A 25,077-nucleotide genomic window follows, 5' to 3' on the forward strand; every position below is an offset into this window, starting at 1 on the left:
GCCGCCAGGGTCACGTTGCGATATACGCCGGGCGCGGTTGAAAACCGGCGCCTGTCATGCTCGTCGCAGTCCAGCGCAGAACGCCCGGCAGATCAAGGCCAGGCGTCCAGGCGTAAGCGTCGTCGGCGACACGGAGAGGACGACCAGTGCCCGCTCGCGAGCCGGACACCCGCGCCCCGGCCAGTCAAAGGAATCTAACGGACGGCGCCGAGGGCCCATCCGTGCGTCGGCAGCGCAGAGAGCGCAGCCAGGCTGAGAGCGGCCGAGAACGCGACCAGCGTCGAGGCGAGTCGACGGAGGAGAGCGAGGAGAGGCGTCTATTGGCAGACATGGCGGAGCTGTTGGATGGATGGGAGGTGAGCCTCGAGGACGCGCTGGGCGCAGAGGACGTGGAAGCGTTGAGGATGTTGCCACTGATCCCCGTCAACTGGAGGATACGCCCTGCTGGCGCCGAGCTGAGCGAGGAGGTGATCCAACTCTTGAGGCGGGAAGTGGAAACGCGCAGACGGCAGCACAGGAGAACCCGTTTCCGGGTTGCGGCGGGGGAACGGTCATACACGGTGACCATCAATTCGTCGGGGGGCGTCACAGTCGCTCTGTCGAAGTAAGGGGGGGGGTGTAAGGTGGCCTTTTTGCCCACCTTACATATTGCATTCTAGCTGTCGAGTTTACTGGAGTTTGTAGTGAGTAAGTTAGTAGTAAGTTATATTTGTAGTGAGTAAGTTAGTAGTAAGTTATATTTGTAGTAAGTAAGTTGGTTAGTGAGTTATATTCGTAGCATGTAAGATAGTGAAAGGAAATGAATTGGATTATAGTCATTAAGTTTATATCTGTAGTTTTGTAGCCATTAAGTTTACATTCTGGAGTCATTGATTATTTTGGTAGATAGTAAGTAGGCTAAGTGTTAGATAGTTAAGTAGATATAGGTGTCATAGTCGTTAGCTTTAGATAGTAGGCAAAATTCAAATTAGTGGGCGGGCACGCGATCAGCAATGCAACCGTGCAGCTCGAAAGCTCGCGGTGGTGAATTGCATTGCTGGTCGCGTGGTAAAATCTGCACAGCGGCAGAAGAGGCTTGAAAGCTGCGTGCAGTATTTAGTGAGTTTTGAGCTCTCGATGTGAGCAGTTGATATCGGAGAAAATAAGAAACAGATAAACGAGGGGTAAAGAGCGTAAGGTAATATGGAATAAAAATGTTAAATGTGTCTATAGAAATGATTGCGTACTCATTTGTAGTTGATTTGACAACACTAATCTACTAATAATAACAACACTAACTGGTGGTTAGAACGAGGGCAATCCTGTTCGCCAGAAGGCCAAAACTCTGGCACACAAAATCGCGTGGTCTGGAGTGAACGCCGGCGACAACGCTGGGCGTTCCTCGATCTGCGATCCACCAATGATAGTAGCCCCACTAATACCCCGCAATATGCCTTTGTAGCCCCGACCCCAGCAATCTAGAGTGCGCTTGATCGCGCCACTCGATCGCTGCAGCCATCCCACGTGCAAGCGTGTGCGGGCGTGGTCGGCGAGTTCGGGCTGCGCGGCCATTTAATACATAATGACTCCCCACCCTCTCCCATTTCTCTAACCACGTGTAGTCCCGTATTAATTTACAAATGTCTTGTAAGTTGTGGCCCTGGGCAGACTGAGACTCCGACCCCGGCTGAAAAACATAACCTGTAAAATTGTAACCTTACAATGTGCATAAAAAGGCAGCTGACTCTTGTAGAGCTCTCTCGAGAATCATGCTTAACACGCGGGGACCTAAACAGCAACGACGTCTCCTCCTAATGAGCGTCATTAGGTCCGTCATCCTCTATGCTGCGCCAATATGGGCAAGAGCGATGGCAACGCCGAGCTACAGCCGAGGAATTTGCGCGATCTACAGGCTGAGCGCAATCAGAGTCAGCTGCGCTTTCAGGACTATCTCCGATGACGCGGCGCTCATCATAGCCACTGGAGTATTTGGTCGCCGAAGCCGTGGAGCGGAATTCGCACGGGCCTACGCGACTCAACGCTGTCATGGCGAACAGCATCGCACGATGGCAAAGAAGGTGGAATAGCTCAGCTAAAGGGCGGTGGACGCACAAGCTCATCCCGGAGCTTGAACCATGGGTTAACCGCAAACATGGCGCGGTTAACTTCTACCTTACGCAGATCCTCTCGGGTCATGGATGCTTTCGGAGCTATTTGAAGCGCTTTGGCCACGAGGAATCTGACGAGTGCCCCTGGTGCGAGCGAGGGCATGTGGAAGACGCCAACCACATTCTTTTCGAATGTGGACGGTTCCTGGAGGAGAGGCGTCGTCTGGAAGAGGCAGTGGGCCGCTCCATCCGAGCGGACAACTTAGTCAACGCCATGCTGGAATCGGAGGAAGCTTGGGAACTAACAAGCACCTTCGCGGCCACGGTGATGATGGAGCTCCGCAGAGTCGAGCGATCGAGAAGACAAGCTGTCCCAGGCTAAGGTAGCGCATAGTGCTTGCGAAGCAATGCTTTACGGCCGTCCCGCAAGCACCGCGCGCTATCCTAGCCACCACGCAACTTGTAATTTGTTATTTTCTCAATAAATGAATATAAAAAAAAAAAAAAAAAAAAAAAAAAAAAAAAAACACACACACATACACAAACACATACACACACATATACACACCCAAGCACCCACGCATAAACACGCATGGGCTGCAGTGTGCGCTTACTATGAGAACTTAATTGTTTAATAACTTTTTTTTGTGGACATACGATCTTCATGAAACTTTCAGATTATGATTTTAACATGGATATACATGTATTTGCCAAAGCACAAGTCGGACGGACAGACGGACGGACAGACAGACGGACAGACAGACGGACAGAGCCAAATCAACTCAGCTCGTCGCCCTGATCAAGAATATGTCTATTTTGTGGGGTCTGCCACGCCTCCTTCTGCCTGTTACATACATTTCAACAAACCATTATACCCTGATTTTCTATTGAAAATGGGCTCAGTGTATAACAAGTAAGAAGACTCTAGTCGAGACTGCTCGACTAGGAGATATACTGAACCCTCTAATCTAATATACTAATCACTCTGCACTTCTTTTCGGCACACAAACATACACACGCACGTATTAGAGCACGCTCTGCTAACTGTGCAATAAGCAATGACTGCGCTTGGACTGCGCTTCAGTGTGGGCAACATTATAAGAATTTATTTGTTGAATAATTTAATTTCTAGACGTACAATCTTAATGAATTTTCCAGGGCGTAATCATATGGTGAAAATGTGTGTACATTCCAAAGCACACGTCTCTAGTACTTGAAATATTTACAAAGGTGTGGGCGATGGGTTGGATATAGGGGTGTGGGGTAAATATTAACAAAAACCGAAACTGTATAAATTGCATATAAGTATACATTACAAATTTTGAGACTCTGGCAATAAAGGTGTAGAAGATATAATTGTATAACTGGTTTTCGATACGGTTTTTTTCGATAAGAAAAAGATCGGGATGAGTTATCGATATTTAATGTTAAGCTCGATATCAGCGCTGTAAATACGGACATTTAAAAAAAAATTTGAAGTCTCTAGCTCTTGTATCTTCTGAAATCGACGCGTTCATACATACGGACAGACGGACGGGCGTATAGACGGACAGAGCCAAATAGACTCAGCTCGGCACCCTGATGAAGAATATATATACTTTGTGGGGTCTGCCACGCCTCCTGTTACATACATTTTTACAAAACCATTATGCCCTTATTTCCGATTGAAAATGGGTCAAGGGTATAACAAGTAAGAAAGCTGTAGTCGAGACAGCTCGACTACGAGATCCCATTTTGAAAATTGAGGTCTCTAGCTCTTGTATCTTCTGAAATCAACGCGTTTTTTTAAATGCTATTAGCCACAAATCTAGCAATTTAAAATATTGTTTTAGCAGTTATGTGTGGAGCAGTTTTCAGTTTGCAAAGCTGCTGCAAACATCAAATTAGGTCGAACGAAATGCACCTACATTATTAAAAATGTACTCGCAGTGCATTTCATGGACGACTTGCGAGCCGACCTCGGAAACTCAACTTTTAGTCTTCTGTTGGACGAGTCCACTGACATTCGTGTGCAAAAAAAATTGAGCTTCAATCATTTTAACAGGTATGGACTGCAAAGTCACGGAAAATGTTGCCATAATTATTCTCTGCCATATGAGTACTTGACCCAAATTAGTGGCAATGAGAAGTACACCGATTTATGTGAAGAAGCTGACGAACTAGATAGTATTTTAAGTATTTTGTAGTTAAATGTAAATATAATATTATATAATTTAAGACCATGTTCCTTATTAATTTAAGAGCTTTGCATTTTTATTTTTATTTTTGTACTCGTATATCTAAGCTTTTTATAAATTAAAAATTTTGAGCAATTTTGAGCAATTTTTGGCAACTTTTTTCCCCAAATCTAGCAATTTTTGCTTGGCGAATTCTGGCAGCACTCCTCCACAGGCAGCAACAGTCAAGTTACGCACACAGGCATACAAATATAGCTACATACAGGTATCCATTGTATAACGCGGTCTTATACAACGCTGTTTCGATATAACGCGACTTAGAAAAATTAGGTTTCAGTACAATGCGAAATTTAGGCTTATATTACGGATAGACATAAAATTTTCATTATTCTTTAAAGAATCATAATATAAGCCTACGTACAAAATTTCAGCGCTGTAGCTTTAAAACTCTATGAGATAGAGTTTTATCCGATTTTCCACGCCCATAATAGGCATAGATATATCCGCCATAGCTTGTAATCTTAAGTGATCGATGCGGACCTACATTCCAAATTTTAGCTTTCTAGCTCTTCATCTAATATGATTTCTGGTATGTCGCAAAATGCATTTTCCGATTTGCCACGCCCCTAGTGGGACATTTTTTTACATTTTATAAATCGGAGATATACACGAGTATGCGTTCCAAATTTAAAGTCTCTAGCTTCAATAGCGTCGAAATAAACTGCGTTCATACGAACAGTCGGACAGACGAACAGTCGAACAGACGGACAGACAGCAAGACGGACATTGCACAAAACCAATATACTCATTTCACTTTCGTGAATGAATATAAAAAGAGTTTTCCCCGGGATTTGAACTCGCACCCAAGCCAAACAGCATGTTTGTCAAAATAGCTAAAATAAGGATCGCCGACGCTTCTGTTGATAAAATAGAATTACTTAATAACAGCGCGTCATCTGAAAAACTACAGTAACGGCTAGAAAGTCCAGAAATCAATTGAAATTCTAAGAATGTGCGAAAAGGCGCGCTTCTGTCCGTACGCATAGAATGGACGAAGAGTGTGTGCACATGTATAGGAAAATCGCGCTGATCTGCTGCTAGCTTGAAGCCGGTATAAAATATATGTATATAAATATATATTTGTATGTAATTTGAAGATTCTAGCTGCAATGATGCGATGATGATAGCAGTAGCTATCAATGTTTTCCAATTTTAGTGCGATCATGCCCTGTTTTTTGTTGCGCACTAGACTTGAAAATTGCACTATATACTCTGGTTGACAGCGTTTGGGCTGTGAATGTGAATCTATATTCTTGATCAGGGCGACGAGCTGAGTCGATTTAGCTCTGTCCGTCTGTCCATCCGTCCGTCTGTCCATATGTTTGAACGCGTCGATCTCAGAAGATATAAGAGTTAGAGACTTGAAATTTTTTTCCTAGGTCCGTGTATAGCACGCGCATATTGAGTTTTGTTTTAAATAGCCATAACTTGCCCCGTTATTTTGTTATCGATTAAAAACATTATCGAAAACCAGTAATAAATTTATATCACCAATGTATGTGCTCATAAATAAAGTGGTTCAGGGTTTCTCCTAGTCGAGCAGTCTCGACTAGAACAGTCTTAATTGTTAAAAACTGATTTTAATAAACATTATTAGTTTTAATTTACCTGTCTGATAAGGGATGCATATGTAAAAGGGGGACGCACATCAGCATTTTTATAAAATTCCCTATTGCGTTGAATTTCTGAAAATTGAGAATAATTTGTCAGTAAAAGAAGTAAAAATGTTGTAGGCGATATCGACTGAAAACACAGCTGGCACCAAAAATGTTTATTATACATATGCATACACATTTAAAATTTGTCACATTTGGTATACATAGTATGTATACAGCGTATGATACGTTTTTGCACTAACCAGAGAACACTTAGACCGGACACGCAGTGTAAAGCTTTTTACAGACTTTTTTTTCGATTATTCCAATACCAGGTGACTTCGTATTTGTTTGGCTCGTCACTTTTAGATTCGGGCTACGAAAATATATGAAAGTACAATCATTTCGCTTTATGCGCTCGTCCGATATGGTCGAAAGTTGAACAAAAGATGCCTCTACGCTTAACTTTTTTTCTTGCTCTTCCTCTCTCTCTCTCTCTCTCTCTCTCTCTCTCTCTTTGCTCTGTGCTCTTTGCTCTCCCAAATATTTATATGTAACGAGCATGTACGCACACTTTTATCACGATTCAATTAATTAATAGGTATTGATAGCACGCAAGGCAACATTTTTATAGATTTAAAAATATATAAATTAAATTCTGAATCTTTAACAAGTAAGAAAGCTCTAGTCGAGACTGCCCGACTACGAGATCCCCTGAACCCTTCGAGCAATAGCTATTTCAATAATTTTCACGCATACGCATACACGAGTTCGAGTTGCGTTTTCGTGGAGTCGACGTCATCGTGTTCCACCGTGGACAATAGCTTGATCTGTGTTTTTTCCTGTGAAAGTGGAAAGAGCTGTAGACAACGTGGTTGCTGTGGGCGCGACGCACCCAGCGACGGCAAAAAATTTATCAAAGACTTACTTCGCGGCGGTCTTGCGGAGTACCCCAGTGGTACAATCCGGTGGTGCAAGAGAGAGGGGCAATAGCGTCACTGTTTTTGGCGTCAGGGCTTTCCTCTTTCCCTTTCTTTTTTTAAGCGCGAAAAGATTTGTCACATTAGGCGTCACATTTGTGCAAATAATAAAAAATCAGGTGCATTCACTCTAACAGCTGTTAGTAGTGCTGGAAATTGCAGCGGACAATCAGCTGCTCACTAACTTTGGTGAGTTGCTAAGTCTCAGCAAAGACAGCAACCTAGCTGCTGGTGTGAGGTAGCAGGCATTAAAAGTAGTGCATACTTTCGGGCTCTTGCTGAAGTTAAGTTGAGTTTAAGCTACTGCGGTCTCTAAACTCAAATTATATTAGTAGGCTGTGCCCACTACAGGCTTCACGCCGTGGTAGTCGAAGCAATATGGAGGCCATGATGGAGGAGGAGCTGCAAGTTTTCGCGCGCCGTTCCTCGTTGCAGCGATCGCCGCAGCAACCACAGAGGGCGTTGCCGCGCCGTCGACTTGTAATCAGTCTCCAGTGGCTGAGTGCCAGGCACCCAAGTCTTTAAAAGAAGCGTTAGTTCAAATAGGAGTTACGCTAGAGGGTTTGTCTGCCCTATTTGGGGGCAGAGGAGCTGACTAGGCTGGTCAGTCTCCACAAGACGGCCGAAGCGTTCTGCAACCGACCGGTCAAAGACTGCGAGGTGCAGACCACGCTGGTCAAGAAAGTAGCTGAGAAGGCTAAAACAGCGAGCGTTAGTGCTACAACAGGTAGTAATACGCCCAAGCGGTCGAGGGAAGTTGTCACTGAGCAGAGAAAAACTCCCTCGAAAAAGCCGAGGCACAATAAAAGCGCAGCAAATCCAATAGAGCCAATGGCTCTACGGGCTGCAGCCGATAAAACCAACCAGGCAGGTCGACAGACGAGTTCGAACAGCTGGTAGGTTGTTAAGGGACGCAAGCCGCTGCAAAAACGTTCCAGAAGTGACGCCATCGCGGTTTCAGGTGTAGGTGGTTGCAGCTATGCGAACATGCTTCGCGTAGTGAAGAGCGACCCAAATTTAAAGCATCTGAGCGGCGACGTCCTAAACGCTGTTTGAAGTGCCTCGATTACGGTCATATGGCAGCAAACTGTCGCAGCGACTGTGACCTAAAGGGTGCCTGTTTCAGGTGTGGAGAGATGGGTCACAGTGCAAAAGCATGCACCAAGCCACCAAAATGTAGCCTTTGCATCCGGAAAGGTGAAAAGCAGACGGACCATTCAGCAGGCAGCTTCAAGTGCCCATCCTACCGTGAAGCTGCTCGTAAAATTAAATGTTAAGGTTCTTGCAGCTTAACTTGAATCATTGTATTGCTGCCCAAGATCTTCTAGAGCAGACCATTAGGGAAAAATGTATAGACGTAGCTTTTCTCAGTGAGCCCCACCACTGTATAACCAGCTGCCCTAGGACATGGTCAACAGACGTTCATGGCAAAGCTGCGTTGTGGGTATGCGGCAACTCAACGAATGTACTTTCGAATGTTAAGTCATTCAATGGGTTCGTACGCGGCCGATATGGTAACTTATGGCTTTACAGTTGCTATCTGGCCCCCAGCATGCAGCTCAGTGAATTCACGACTGTGCTCGACGAGCTTGCCGAGGATGCTAGGGGTCGGAAGGCCATTATAGCTGGAGATTTTAACTCATGGGCGTTAGAAAGGGGTAGCCTCACAACAAATGCCAGAGGTCGTATCCTACTGGAGATCTTCGCGACACTAGATGTTGCACTGCTCAACACTGGCCATGAGTACACCTTCAGTCGGGCGGGATACGGATCTGTTATCGACATTACTTTTGTCACTTCATCCCTCTTTCGGGGAGCAACATGGAGCCATTGCGATAGCTATACGGGCAGCGATCATACGGCACTTCTATTCACAATAGGTGAGCCACCTGCCAGGGCGTCAACATTGTGGAGGGAGTCGTATCGGCTAGATACTTTTGACCCCGCGGTCTTTTCAGAGCCCATTCAGTCTCTGGGCATAATTGGTAATGCTGAGGCCAGAGCATGCCAAATGGTAGCCCAAATACAGATTGTCCGCAAAAGCAGCATGTTACGCCGCAAGCAGTTCACGCGACAACAAGAGCCTACGTATTGGTGGAATGCACAAATAGGTGACATTCGTCGCAAATACATCCAGGCGAGAAGAAGCTACCAACGGGCTCGCGGTAGGTCAACGTTTTTTGAGAAACAGTTAGCTTACCAGGCAGCTAGAAGACAGCTGAAGAGGGCCATTGGGCCAAGCAAACGAGAATGCTATTTAGAGTTGTGCGACTCAGCCGAATATGACCCTTGCGGCAGGGCATATAAGATAGTAGTTAAAAGACTATACGCAGGTAGACAGGTGCAGCCTACCGATCGTCTGGAGCTTAAATCGATTGTGGAAACGCTCTTTCCAGAACGTTTAAGCTAAATTCACGCCCCTGGGTCCGAGTCTGTTGATCAGTTCTCAACGAACACTGAAATTGTTTTAGTCACAGAGGAAGAAATCATAGTAACTCTCCGGGGTCTTAGAACCAACATTACTCCAGGGCCGGACGGGATCCCAAATCGTGCGCTAAAGCTAGCCCTCGCCTTGCACCCTAGTACGTTCGCTGAATTATTCAACGAATGTCTAATTCAAGAGACGTTCCCGCCAAAATGGAAAGCCCAGAACCTGGTGTTGCTACCCAAGGCTGGCAAACCACCAGATGAGCCATCTTCATACAGACCGATTTGTCTCTTAGACACCATGGGAAAGGTGTTTGAGAAATTGATCTGCTCTAGACTGGAGACTGCGATTACTAGCGCCGGAGGCCTGTCACCAAATCAATTTGGATTCCGGAAGGCCCGGTCAACAACGGACACGCTAAACAAAGTTGTTGGTCTGGCCACTTCCGCCATCCATGGCACAAGATGGAAGCATGGGACGAAGCAGTACTGCACTATTGCGACTCTGGATGTAAATAATGCCTTCAATACAGCTAGTTGGGATATGATACTGAATGCGCTGTCACAATATAATATCCCTAAATATCTTAAAGAAACAATAAAGAGTTACTTCAGAGGAAGAACACTGGTATACAATACGAGTGAGGGTCCCCAAACTCATACAATGTCAGCTGGAGTACCCCAAATCTCTGTGCTGGGGCCTCTCCTATGGAATATCATGTACGACGGCGTACTGCGCTTGAAACTACCAGCAGGTGCGCACACCATTGGCTTTGCTGATGATGTAGCTGTCGTAGCCATAGGAAAGGAGCTCAAAGATACAGAGGATATGTGCAGCGAAAGTATCAATCGCATACGAAGCTGGTTGACTGGAGCTGGGCTCGAGCTAGCGGCACACAAAACTGAAGTTGTCCAAGTCAGCAGTCGCAAAAGAGTGGGAACTGCCAATATAAAGATCGGCAGCGTCACCATTGCGTCAAAGAGGGCGATAAAGTATCTTGGTGTCATGATAGACACAAGATTAACTTTCCGCGAGCATTTAGAGTATGTGCATAAAAACGCAGCTGATTCTTGTAGAGCTCTCTCGAGAATTATGCTTAACACGCGGGGACCTAAACAGCAACGACGTCTCCTTCTAATGAGCGTCATTAGGTCCGTCATCCTCTATGCTGCGCCAATATGGGCAAGAGCGATGGCAACGCCGAGCTACAGCCGAGGCATTTGCGCGATCTACAGGCTGAGCGCAATCAGAGTCAGCTGCACTTTCAGGACTATCTCCGATGACGCGGCGCTCGTCATAGCTGGTATGGTACCATTGGAGTACTTGGTCGCCGAAGCCGTGGAGGGCAATTCGCACACGCCTGCGCGACTCAACGCTATCAGGGCGAACAGCATTGCACGATGGCAAAGAAAGTGGTAGAGCTCAGCTAAAGGGCGGTAGACGCACAAGCTCATCCCGGAGCTTGAACCATGGTTCAACCGTAAACACGGCGAGGTTAACTTCTACCTTACGCAGATCCTCTCGGGACATGGATGCTTTCGGAGCTATTTGAAGCGCTTTGGCCACGACGAATCTGACGAGTGCCCCTGGTGCGAGCGAGGGCATGTGGAAGACGCCAACCACATTCTTTTCGAATGTAGACGGTTCCTGGAGGAGAGGCGTCGTCTGGAAGAGGCAGTGGGCCGCTCCATCAGAGCGGACAACATAGTCAACGCCATGCTGGAATCGGAGGAAGCTTGGAAACTAACAAGCACCTTCGCGGCCACAGTGATGATGGAGCTCCGCAGAGTCGCAGAGCGAATGAGAAGACGAGCTGTCCCAGGCTAAGGTGGCGCACAGTGCTTGCGAAGCAATGCTTTACGGCCGTCCCGCAAGCATCGCGCACTATCCTAGCCACCACGCAACATGCAACTTGTATTATAGAGATTGTCAATAAACGAATATAAAAAAACACACAGGCATACATACACACACACGCATACAGACACACATACACACACACACACGCATACACACAAACGCACACACATACAGAAACACATACACACACATACACAAACACATACACACACAAGCACCCACGCATAAACACGCATGGTCTGCAGTGTGCGCTTACTATGAGAACTTAATTGTTTAATAACTTTTTTATGGATGTACTATCTTCATAAGACTTTTAGATTATAATGAATAACGTGAATATGCATGTAATTGCCAAAGCACAAGTCTCTAGTATTTGAAATACGCTTTTTTTACAAAAGTGAGGGTGAGGGGGTGAATTTAGAGGTAGAAGGGGTAAATTTTAACAAAAACTGAAATTATATAATTTGCATATAAGCATACATGAAAAATTTGGAGACTCTAGCAATAAAGGTGTAGAAGATATAATTTTATAACTGGTTTTCGATAAGGGTTTTTATCGATAAAAAAATGGGGATGAGTTATCGATTTTTAATGATAAACTTGATATCCGCGCTGTGATTACGGACATTTAAAAAAAATTTTAAGTCTCTAGCTCTCATATCTTCTGAAATCGACTCGTTCATACATACGGACAGACGGACGGACAGGGCCAAATCAACTCAGCTCGTCGCCCTGATCAAGAATATATATACTTTGTGGGGTCTGCCACGCCTCTTTCTGCCTGTTACATACATTTCAACAAAACCATTATACCCTGATTTCCCATTGAAAATGGGTTCAGGGTATAAAAAGAAAAAAAAAAAGATAGACAAGTAAGAGTCGAGAGCACTCGACTAGATACTACTCTGAACCCAACAAATAAAAATGCCCATTTAGTATGGCTGAAATTTCAATTTCGATGTATTTAAAAATATAAATTAAATAGAAAACTCATTTATGAAAATATAAAAATATTTTGAAACAATTAAAAAAATTAACATCAGTTGCATCGATCGGGATTCGAACCGCGACTTCTCGATCGAGCGTCATGCAGCTAACACACTAGGCCACCCCACATCTGCTAGGGGCGCTGGCAAAACTCAAATAGATTCACTGTTGCTGCGCCATCTACCAAAACTAAACGAAACTAACAGCTGATGTGATTCAACGAATGTTTTTGTTGTAGCTGCTGCACGTGCGTTTGTTAATTGGCCAATTATTTGATTATTTTTTTATTAATTTTTGACTGAACGGAATTTAATGAAACTTTCAGCATATGATCTACATATTATATTGAATATTTGAGAAATTAAAAAAAAAAATGAAAAATCATTCACAATTAGCTATAGTGGCATCTGACTTGAACTTGAATGTTTTTACTCGATAAAAACATAACGGGATGATTTATCGAATTTTAAAAGCAAACTCGACGTCCGCGCTGTATAAAAGGTCATTAAAAAAAATGAAGTCTCTAGTTCTTATATCTTCGGAAATCGACGCGTTCAAACATACGGACAGACGGACAGACGGACGGACGGACAGACGGACGGACGGACAGACGGACAGACACCCAGACGGACAGCGCCAAATCGACTCAGCTCGTCGCCCTGATCAAGAATATATATACTTTGTGGGGCCTGCCTCCTTCTGCCTGTTATATACATTTCAACAAAACCTAATGATTTCCCATTGAAAATGGGCTCAGGGTATAAAAAGGAGAGAAAAGAAATGAAAACTAGACTAAGTGGATAAAGAAGAATAAAGAAGTTATCTATAGAATAAGTAAATAAAAGTAGCGTAAGCGGAACGGATAAGTAGACTATCCAGACATCAACGACAGACATCCCATAATCAGAGGCTAAGCGTCGGCTGGGTCTACCAGCGTAGCAAGGACGAGCTAATAGTGATAGGCCGGGACCTCGGGCTCGACGACGAAAGCCGTGTCGATGACTTGAGTAAGAGATTATCCTCGTTCGTTCAAGGCGGCAGCTATTCGGCGCAAATCAAGGAGCGGCTGGCTAAGTGGGAGACACGTTTCTCAAAGGAGTCTGGATTCTCTTTGGAAGGCGCAGCGACGAGCATGGGCAGCCGCGCTTATCAAAAGTCGGAGCGGGACCTACGGAAGATACAGAAACTCGACCCCTTCTCGGCAGCGTCGCTGAAGCTGAGCGTTCCCACGGCGAGTGGTGCGGCTGGGAGCCTGAGGCATGAGAGACCGTGAGAATTCTACGGTTGCGGCGAAAACAAGGTGCTCGCAACATTAACGAAGGCACCCACCTTGGAGTGTAGCTGAGCAGGTCCGAAAATGGGGAATGAGGTACGACAGCCGGTCGGATCCCCTTGGCTTTATAGAAATCCTGGAGGAGCGGGCGATCACGTACGGCATCGAGCTAGACCGGATGCCCAGGGCGTTGAGCGAAGTACGGCCAAATGGTTCCTCACCAGCGGGTTGAGGGAAGTGTCCTGACTGGAGTTTAAGAAAGAATTCCTTGACTTCTTCTTGCCACCACAGTACCTCGAGCGCTTGGAAGATTGGATTAAGGCGCGTCGCCAGCGGGAAGGCGAGTCCTTCAAGGATTATCTAATCAAGCTGCGACTTCTAGTGCGTCAGGCTAGGTAGGCAGCCCGGCGCAAGAGTTAAACAGGGCCTACGAAAACGCAGCCCGGAATACAGGCTATATGTACGGCGGGACGATTTCGCATCGCTCACACAGCTGACGCAGATGGCAGCTGAATACGAGAATATGCAAAGTCAGCAGAGGGAACAGGAGAAGAAGATTGTAGTGAAGACTGCTTGGTCAAAGACGGCGGAGGGTAGGCAGGGCAATCCATTTCGCACGCAGGCGCCACACTCCCGGTTTGGAGGACAGGCCGCGGGTCAGACGATCACGCCAGTGGCTGCATCGCCAATGGAGGCGACGAGTTGGATGATGACTTAAGACACTGGATCCGGGCCGGGCCAGCGGCGAGTATGCTTCAGATGCGCGCAAGCCGGACACTTCGTACGAGAGTGTCGCAATGCGCCAGTGATATTCTGCTGGCGCTGTGGACAGCGAGGCAGGAGCACGAAGGAGTGCTGCAAGCAGAGCAGCGCGGAAAATGGACAATGCGCCCTCCACAGGAGCGGAGCGGCGCCGACAAGGAAGAAGAAAGGTATCCGCTCAGAGTGGATGAGGGCAAGATCGTCGCGACGGTGGTGATCGGGGGTCAAAAGATGACCGCCACGATCAACACTGGGGCCACGCGCAGTTTCGTAAGCGAGGACTGAATGTGCCAACAGACGATACGAGGCGAGTACTACGACTTGGAGGACACGGTAGAGGACACGGTAGAGGACACGGTGGAGAAGCGTCGTCGATGAATAGGCAAGACGCGCAAGAAAGGAGCAGTCAATCCAGAGAGCAGGATTGGCTCGCATAAGGAAGCTCGAAGGGGTTAAGCCCGGAGAGGCATCGGGGGAGACCGGGGAGGATCTCTTGACGGCGAAGATGAATAGAACGAAAGGAAGCAAGGAATTGGCTCAGAGAAAGGAGCCGGGCCTCCCACAAGAGCTACAAAGCAGAGCGAGGATTTGAGGTGCCGCCACCAGAGATAAAAGCAATCGAGTTGGAAAAGGAAGGTGAGCCCAGAGGCGGCCCGCCGAAGAGAGAAACGCCAGAAAAGGGACATAGAGGAAACGTACGATCCGCGACCGGTAGCAAGGAGTAACAGGATGAGTTGGAGGACGAACTGAAGGAGTTTCTAGAAACGGAGTTGGCACTCTTCAAAGATCGCGAAGAAGTGACGTGCATTGCCGAACATGGCATCAGGATGAAGGACGACAAACCTCTCAAACAGAGGTACTGCCCTAAGAATCCGGCTATGCAGAAAGGGATAGATGAGCAGGTGGACGAATTACTTCGAACTGGGGCCATTGAGTCGAAAAGTCCACACAGCGCGCCCATAGACTTGGTCAAGAAAAAGTGGCGCATGTGCGTAGATTATCAACAGCTCAATGCTCACTCGATCCCGGATGCGTACCCTGTTCCGACGATCCTTCATATTCTGGAGAGGCTCTGACACGCACGATTCATATCCACGCTGGATCTGAAGAGCGGTTATAGGCAGATCCCGATGGCGGCAGATAGTAGAGAATTCACGGCATTCAAAAAATTGGAGCGACAAAAAAACCAGTACATAACCAATCTGAAAGAAGTTTTCCAGCGATTGAGGGCGACCAAATTGAAATTCAACAGGAAGAAGTGCAGTTTCGTTCGGGAAAAGTTGGCGTATCTTGGCCACGTGATAAGCGGAGAGAGTATTTGCACCGATCCCGAGAAAGTCGAAGCGATTTGGAGCCTCCCATCGCCTTCAAATCTAAAGGAGTTGCGGCTGTGCTTAGGCATCATGGTATAGGCGCTTCGTGCCAAACCTCGCGTCGCTGGTACAACCGATGACGAGGCTTCTTAAAAAGGATCACGAGTGCATCTGGGGCGAAGAGCAGGAAGAGGCATTGCGGAAACTCAAGGAGAGGTTAACGACCTATTTTGGCCTGTCCCGACTTCTCGACAAAGTTTGTGTTGCAGACCAACGCAAGCGACTACTGCCTGGGTGCGGTGCTGACACAAGAGGCCGAGGGTCAAGAGCGGGTGATAGCCTACGTCAACCGAAAGTTACTTTTCAGAGATGAACTACTCGGCCACGGAGAAGGAGTGTCTCGCGATCGTTTGGGCGATCCGAATGATGCGGTGTGGAAGGCGCGAGGTGCAACGTAGTCACGGATCACCTGGCGCTGAAGCGGCTCAACTCCATAGAAAGTCCCAGAGTTGCAGCAGTTTGACGTATGCTATCGCCGAGGGAGCTTGAACTGGTAGCTGACACACTGTCCCGGCAAACCCTAGACAGTTGTCAGCAGACCGTGGAAGACAATCCCCTTTACGGGTGGATCCAGAAGATGCGCGAGAGGATTGCGAGGGAGCCTGAGAAGTTCCAGGATTACGTTGAGGACAACGGACAGTTACATCGGAATCTGGGTCATCGGATGGACGAGGAGGATATTATCCCATGGAAGCTGTGCGTCCCCAGCAGTTTGAGGAATAGAGTGATGATGGAGTGCCACGATGCTCCCACGGCCGGTCATCAAAGAGTGAGAAAGACGGCGGCACGGCTGGCACAGAGGTACTCTGGTCGGGCCTGTTCCGAGACGCCACCAAGTACGTGAAGCGCTGCGAGACGTGCCAGAAGCTCAAAAGCGTGCAACAAAAGCTGGCCGGGCAGATGCTGACCAGGCAGATGGCGGAGCCAATGTCGGTATTGTGCGGGGACTTCGCAATTGGTGCCGTTGAGAAGAGCCGCTGCCGCGCTGCTGCAGTTGGCGTTCCGGGAGTGGATCCTAAGCGGATTTGGAGTGTCCAGGACGGTAGTTTTCGAGAACGGAGTACATTTTACGAGCAGTAGTTTCAAGTCATTCATGAAGTCCTTGGGTGTGGTACTCCAATACATGGCGCCTTACTCGCCGCAGGCGACGACGAATCGCACAGTGAAGACCATGATAGCGCAATACATCGAGGGCCATCAAAGCTCGTGGGACGAGCTATTGCCCGAGATAACGCTGGCGGTCAATTCCAGTGTAGCCGATTCAACGGGCGGAAGCCACGTTTGCCCGTCGCGTTATACGACGAGGCCACTTCTGGTTCGGTGACGAGGGAAATCGAGCCCGAGGCTAAGGAGGGCAGGATGAAAGAGGTCTTCGGCTTAGTACGCAGCAACCTGCAGCGGACTTCTAAGGATCAAGGCAGACACTACAACTTGCGCCGGCGCGACTGGAGGCTAGCGCTGGGCTCGGCAGTCCTGTTACGACAGCATCAACTGTCGAACGCGGCAGAAGGATTTGCGGCGAAACTGGCACCCAAATTTGACGGTCCTTACAAGGTCGTCAAGTTCATCGCCACCCTGGTGAAGGAAGGCGAACGCAAGAGACGGGTGGCCAACATCGCACAGCTAAAACCTTTTCATCACGGAGAGGATGAGGTCGACACGATCCCGGAAGTTGAGGCCGGGGAAACGGTGGACGAGGCGCGGCCAGCGTTGTCCCCTGGGCATAACGACAGAGTGCCCTACGAGACCCGCCAGTCTCGTGGACTACTAACTTCCCCGTAGAAACCCCCTACTAACGTTAACCCTAACGCAATAATTCGAGGGCCGCTTCGGTCATTAACAAAAACAAAAACATATAATTGAAGGCTCTACATCCAAAGGGAGAGCACGAAGATGGATCAGGTGATCGAAATCAGCAGCGATGAGAAGTTCATGGACGTCGAGGGAGAAGAGTCAGAACAAGCGACAATACGGAGCCGTTCCCCCGTGACGAAGCGAGAGGACGACAGCGAGATCCCAGGTTGGGCAGGGATTATTACCGCGAACACGAGGAACAGGAGCAGCCTTACAGTTTGCATACGGTTTATTGTTCGACGGTAAACGTAGCATCCCGGCTGGACGACGTCGTAATATTTAGGCGGACAGAGTGTACGACCGTGTACATCCAAATGCCCGGAGTAAGGAAAACACCATACGCCGATACGGAGCCGAATGCACAGACGGTCGATAAATCGACTTTGTATTTTCAGCCTAATTTGAACACTTTTAGACCTGGTAACTTCAAATTTGCGTTGTATAATAATTTGGATACAAAGATTTTGTATTTTAAAGATTTTGGATAACACGCCCCCTTCGCCCACTTTTTGTAAAAAACGTATTACAAGTACTAGCGACTTGTGCTTTGGAATGTACACACATTTTAGCCATATTATTATGCTTCATAAAGATAGTCCATTTATAATAGAAGCTATTCAACAAATAAATTCTCATAATATTGCCTACACAGCAGAGCGCGTGATATGCGTGCGTGTGTATGCATGTGTTCATAAAAGAAGTGCAGAATAGGTAGAACACTCTCGATTGGAGCCCTCTTACTTGTTTTTTTTATACCCTGAACCCATTTTCAATGGGAAATCAGGGTATAATGGTTTTGTTGAAATGTATGTAACAGGCAGAAGGAGGCGTGGCAGACCCCACAAAGTATATATATTCTTGATCAGCGCGACGAGCTGAGTTGATTTGGCCCTGTCCGTCTGTCTGTCCGTCTGTCCGTCTGTCCGTCTGTCCGTCCGTCCGTCTGTCCGTCTGTCCGTCTGTCCGTATGTATGAACGCGTCGATTTCAGAAGATATACGAGCTAGAGACTTCAACTTTTTTTTAAATGTCCGTAATTACAGCGCGCATATCAAGTTTATCATTAAAAATCGATAACTCATCCCGATCTTTTTTTATCGATAAAAAACCTTATCGAAACCCAGTTATAAAATTATATCTTCTACACCTTTATTGCTAGAGTCTCCAAATTTTTAATGTATGCTTACATGCAATTTATACAATTTCGGTTTTTGTTAAAATTTACCCCCCACTGTTAAATTCACCCCCTCACCCTCACTTTTGTAAAAAAAGCGTATTTCAAATACTAGAGACTTGTGCTTTGGCAATTACATGCATATCCATGTTATAATCATAATCTGAAAGTTTCATGAAGATCGTACGTCCATAAAAAAAGTTATTAAACAATTAAGTTCTCATAGTAAGCGCACACTGCAGCCCATGCGTGTTTATGCTTGTGTGTGTATATGTATGTAATTGTTTGTGTATGTGTGTGTGTGTGTGTGTGTGTATGTATGCCTGTGCGTGCGTGCGTGCGTGTGTGTGTGTGTGTGTGTGTGTGTGTGTGTGCGTGTTTCTTGTGTAAGCTGAAAGACTCGGAAAATTATTGAAATAGCTATTACTCCAAGGGTTCAGGGGATCTCGTAGTTGAGCAGTCTCGACTATAACTTTTACTTGTTTTTTTTTTTTTTTGGTTATTTAATTTTTTTTTAAAGTGCGTTGAAGCTTTTTCCAATATATTTTTTTTTATAATTTAGTAATTATCTTATTCTATTTAGGTCATTTTTTGTTTTATTAAAAACTAGGTAAAAAATTGTTGAAAGCTATGTTGTTCAGGTTGGGATACACTCTGATTAATTTATTAATCAGATTTTCATTCAAGCACCTTGGCATGCGCTCTAAAGCAGTCTTGAACAGCTTGACCAATGCATGATGTTCGTGAAGCATTTGCTGCAAATCTTGGAGGATTGCTCTTTTCATAGCTGTGTTGATTTCTTGACGCCGGTCAAGTTGTTCTTCCATATTGCCCATGAAGTATATTTGCAAGAATTTGTGCTGTGCATCTTCAATAGGTTGCAATGATCCAATGCGATGGCAAATCTGGCCTTGAATCTTTAAATTCAAAGCCATAGTTATAGTTAGATTTACAAACACTTTTTACAGAAATCTAACGAACTACATTATTCCAAAATTTTTTTTTTATCATTTTTTTTTTATCATAGAAAATAAAATTTTTAACGTAAATTACCTTAAATGTCGGATTGTATCCGTCTCCAATAATTTCCGCCGTCATTTGGAAGCAGGTATTGTATTTTTGAGTGCTCGCTAGAAAATGCCGTGATTCTAGTGTTTCGCCATAAAGCAGGGAACGCAATGGCTCTGGTGGCGGGACCACTAATGGCAATGTCACTTTACCACTAAGGCAGCACAAACCGGGCGTTTCACCAGCAAACTTCAATGCGCCACAATGCTGGCAAACAACGTCCATTGGACCAATGCAAACTAAACGATTTAAGCTATAGTCAATGGTGCAATCATATCGAAACGCTTCTTGATTCAAATCAATCCTTGAACCATTTCTTATTGCCATTTCACGGGCTGCCTCTCTCTGAGAAGCACGAATTAAGCCCCTTCTTTGCTGGGTACTAACGCGGCGCCTTTCTCGGGCGATTTCTTGCTCTTCGTCAGATAATTGACTCGCGATATACCGTTGCCTAATTGCATTATGGGTCCGCCGGGAAAGATTAGATCTTCTAGGAAGCGGCATTTTTATTAATAGTAATACTGCCCTCGCACAAAACCATATAAAACAAGTAAGAAAGCTCTAGTCGAGACTGCTCGACTACGAGATCCCCTGAACCCTTGGAGCAATAGATATTTCCATCATTTTTCGCGTCTTTCAGCTTACACAAGAAACACGCACACACACACACACACAGGCACGTACGCACACACAGGCACACATACACACACACGCATACAGACACACATACACACACACACACGCATACACACAAACGCATACACACACACATACACACACACACATACACAAACACATACCCACACAAGCACCCACGCATAAACACGCATGGGCTGCAGTGTGCGCTTACTATGAGAACTTAATAGTTTAATAACTTTTTTTATGGACGTACGATTTTCATGAAACTTTCAGGTTATGATTATAACATGAATATGCATGTAATTGCCAAAGCACAAGTCTCTAGTATTTGAAATACGCTTTTTACAAAAGTGAGGGTGAGGGGGTGAATTTAGAGGTGGGGGGTTAATTTTAACAAAAACCGAAATTGTATAAATTGCATGTAAGCATACATTAAAAATTTGGAGACTCTAGCAATAAAGGTGTAGAAGATATAATTTTATAACTGGTTTTCGATAAGGTTTTTTATCGTTAAAAAAATATCGGGATGAGTTATCGATTTTTAATGATAAACTTGATATGCGCGCTGTAATTACGGACTACAGCGGACTAAAAAAAATTTGAAGTCTCTAGCTCTTATATCTTCTGAAATCGACGCGTTCATACATACGGACAGACGGACAGACGGACAGACGGACGGACGGACAGACGGACAGACAGACGGACAGGGCCAAATCAACTCAGCTCGTCGCCCTGATCAAGAATATATATACTTTGTGGGGTCTGCCACGCCTCCTTCTGCCTGTTACATACATTTCAACAAAACCATTATACCCTGATTTCCCATTGTAAATGGGTTCAGGGTATAACAATCGAGAAATGTAAATAATTTACACAAATTTATGTTTGAGACAAACAAATACCTGAACTTTCGAGATAAAAGTCCAAAAATATAAAAAGCCAAAAATACACTTTTTAATAATTAACTTTTTTTTTAATTTCGAATTTTGAATTTTTTATTTATTTTTGATTAGTCAGGTTTTAATCTTTTGATTTTTTTTTTTTTTTTAATTTTTCCAGATTTTTGATTTGAAATATTTATAAAGTTTAAAAGTCCAGAATTATAAAAAGCCAAAAATACACTTTTTATACCCTGAACCCATTTTCAATGGGAAATCAGGGTATAATGGTTTTGTTGAAATGTATGTAACAGGGAGAAGGAGGCGTGGCAGACCCCACAAAATATATATATTCTTGATCAGGGCGGCGAGGTGAGTTGATTTGGCCCTGTCCGTCTGTCTGTCCGTCTGTCCGTATGTATGAACGCGTCGATTTCAGAAGATATAAGAGCAAGAGACTTCAAATTTTTTTCAAAATGTCCGTAATTACAGCGCGCATATCAAGTTTATCATTAAAAATCGATAACTCATCCCGATCTTTTTTTATCGATAAAAAACCTTATCGAAAACCAGTTATAAAATTATATCTTCTACACCTTTATTGCTAGAGTCTCCAAATGTTTAATGTATGCTTATATGCAGTTTATACAATTTCGGTTTTTGTTAAAATTTACCCCTCACCCTCACTTTTGTAAAACGCGTATTTCAAATACTAGAGACTTGTGCTTTGGCAATTACATGCATATTCATGTTATAATCATAATCTGAAAGTTTCATGAAGATCGTACGTCCACAAAAGTTATTAAACAATTGAGTTCTCATAGTAAGCGCTCACTGCCGTCCATGCGTGTTTATGCTTGTGTGTGTATATGTATGTAATTGTTTGTGTATGTGTGTGTGTGTGTGTGTGTGTGTGTATGTATGTGTATGTGCGTGCGTGCGTCCGTGTGTGTGTGTGTGTGTGTGCGTGTTTCTTGTGTAAGCTGAAAGACGCGAAAAATTATTGAAATAGCTATTACTCCAAGGGTTCAGGGGATCTCGTAGTCGAGCAGTCTCGACTAGAGCTTTCTTACTTGTTATACCCTGAACCCATTTTCAATGGGAAATCAGGGTATAATGGTTTTGTTGAAATGTATGTAACAGGCAGAAGGAGGCGTGGCAGACCCCACAAAGTATATATATTCTTGATCAGGGCGACGAGCTGAGTTGATTTGGCCCTGTCCGTCTGTCTGTCCGTCTGTCCGTCCGTCCGTCTGTCCGTATGTATGAACGCGTCGATTTCAGAAGATATAAGAGCAAGAGACTTCAAATTTTTTTCAAAATGTCCGTAATTACAGCGCGCATATCAAGTTTATCATTAAAAATCGATAACTCATCCCGATCTTTTTTTATCGATAAAAAACCTTATCGAAACCCAGTTATAAAATTATATCTTCAACACCTTTATTGCTAGAGTCTCCAAATTTTTAATGTATGCTTATATGCAATTTATACAGTTTCGGTTTTTGTTAAAATTAACCCCCCACCCTTAAATTCACCCCCTCACCCTCACTTTTGTAAAAAGCGTATTTCAAATACTAGAGACTTGTGCTTTAGCAATTACATGCATATTCATGTTATAATCATAATCTAAAAGTTTCATGAAGATCGTACGTCCACAAAAAAAGTTATTAAGCAATTAAGTTCTCATAGTAAGCGCTCACTGCCGCCCATGCGTGTATATGCTTGTGTGTGTATATGTATGTAATTGTTTGTGTATGTGTGTGTATGTGTGTGTATGTATGCCCGTGTGTGCGTGCGTGTGTGTGTGTGTGTGTGTGTGTGTGTGTGTGCGTGTTTCTTGTGTAAGCTGAAAGTCGCGAAAAATTATTGAAATAGCTATTACTCCAAGGGTTCAGGGGATCTCAAATATTCAATATAATATGTAGATCATATGCTGAAAGTTTCATTAAATTCCGTTCAGTCACAAATTAATAAAAAATAATCAAATATTTGGCCAATTAACAAACGCACGTGCAGCAACTACAACAAAAACATTCGTTGAATCACATCAGCTGTTAGTTTCGTTTAGTTTTGGTAGATGGCGCAGCAGCAGTGAATCTATTTGAGTTTTGCCAGCGCCATTAGCAGAAGTGGGGTGGCCTAGTGTGTTAGCTACATGACGCTTGATCGAGAAGTCACGGTTCGAATCCCGATCGATGCAACTGATGTTAGTTTTTTTGTTTTAATTGTTTCAAAATATTTTTATATTTTCATAAATGAGTTTTCTATTTAATTTATATTTTTAAATACACCGAAATTGAAATTTTAACTATACTTCATGTGCGTTTTTAATAGTTTGGTATTCTAGCAGATTCTTAGAATCACATCAGCAGTTAGTTTCGTTTAGTTTTGGTAGATGGCGCTGCAGCAGTGAATCTATTTGAGTTTTGCCAGCGCCGCTAGCAGGAGTGACGTGGCCTAGTGTGTTAGCTGCATGACGCTCGATCGAGAAGTCACGGTTCAAATCCCGATCGATGTAACTGATGTTAATTTTTTTTAATTGTTTCAAAATATTTTTATATTTGATTAAATTAAATGAGCATTTTTATACCCTGAACCCATTTTCAATGGGAAATCAGGGTATAATGGTTTTGTTGAAATGTATGTAACAGGCAGAAGGAGGCGTGGCAGACCCCACAAAATATATATATTCTTGATCAGGGCGGCGAGGTGAGTTGATTTGGCCCTGTCTGTCTGTCTGTCCGTCTGTCCGTCTGTCCGTCCGTCCGTCTGTCCGTCTGTCCGTATGTATGAACGCGTCGATTTCAGAAGATATACGAGCTAGAGACTTCAAATTTTTTTTTAAATGTCCGTAATTACAGCGCGCATATCAAGTTTATCATTAAAAATCGATAACTCATCCCGATCTTTTTTTATCGATAAAAAACCTTATCGAAACCCAGTTATAAAATTATATCTTCTACACCTTTATTGCTAGAGTCTCCAAATTTTTAATGTATGCTTATATGCAATTTATACAATTTCGGTTTTTGTTAAAATTAACCCCCCACCCTTAAATTCACCCCCTGACCCTCACTTTTGTAAAAAGCGTATTTCAAATACTAGAGACTTGTGCTTTGGCAATTACATGCATATCCATGTTATAATCATAATCTGAAAGTTTCATGAAGATCGTACGTCCATAAAAAAAGTTATTAAACAATTAAGTTCTCATAGCAAGCGCACACTGCAGCCCATGCGTGTTTATGCGTGGGTGCTTGTGTGTGTATGTGTTTGTGTATGTGTGTATATGTGTTTGTGTATGTGTGTGTGTGTGTGTGTATGTGAGTCTGTATGCGTGTGCGTGTATGTATGCCTGTGTGTGCGTACGTGCCTGTGTGTGTGTGTGTGTGCGTGTTTCTTGTGTAAGCTGAAAGACGCGAAAAATTATTGAAAGATCTATTGCTCCAAGGGTTCAGGGGATCTCGTAGTCGAGCAGTCTCGACTAGAGCTTTCTTACTTGTTATACCCTGAACCCATTTTCAATGGGAAATCAGGGTATAATGGTTTTGTTGAAATGTATGTAACAGGGAGAAGGAGGCGTGGCAGACCCCACAAAGTATATATATTCTTGATCAGGGTGACGAGCTGAGTTGATTTGGCCCTGTCCGTCTGTCTGTCCGTCTGTCCGTCTGTCCGTCCGTCCGTCTGTCCGTCTGTCCGTATGTATGAACGCGTCGATTTCAGAAGATATAAGAGCTAGAGACTTCAAATTTTTTTTAAAATGTCCGTAATTACAGCGCGCATATCAAGTTTATCATTAAAAATCGATAACTCATCCCGATCTTTTTTTATCGATAAAAAACCTTATCGAAACCCAGTTATAAAATTATATCTTCAA

The 25,077-nt window shown here is 44.6% G+C and overlaps 1 protein-coding gene across 8 annotated transcripts in view; it reads right to left on the reverse strand.

Annotated features, from left to right (window-relative positions):
- The window catches only part of FoxP (forkhead box transcription factor P), a 192,996-nt gene that overhangs the window by 119,412 nt on the left and 48,507 nt on the right, over positions 1-25,077 (reverse strand). For all 8 annotated transcript variants that reach the window (XR_016268517.1, XM_089461915.1, XM_089461913.1 and 5 more), the window contains exon 6: positions 5,933-6,009. Coding sequence is in view for 7 of the 8 variants with exons in the window: in XM_089461915.1 (XP_089318041.1) it covers positions 5,933-6,009 (77 nt within the window). In the remaining variant the exon portion in view is untranslated. The remainder of the gene's footprint in view (positions 1-5,932; positions 6,010-25,077) is intronic.

The sequence above is a fragment of the Drosophila arizonae genome, chromosome 2 (genome assembly GCF_054131065.1).
Source record: "Drosophila arizonae isolate 15081-1271.41 chromosome 2, UAZ_ARI_1.0, whole genome shotgun sequence".
In the NCBI taxonomy this organism is placed as follows: Eukaryota; Metazoa; Arthropoda; class Insecta; order Diptera; family Drosophilidae; genus Drosophila; species Drosophila arizonae.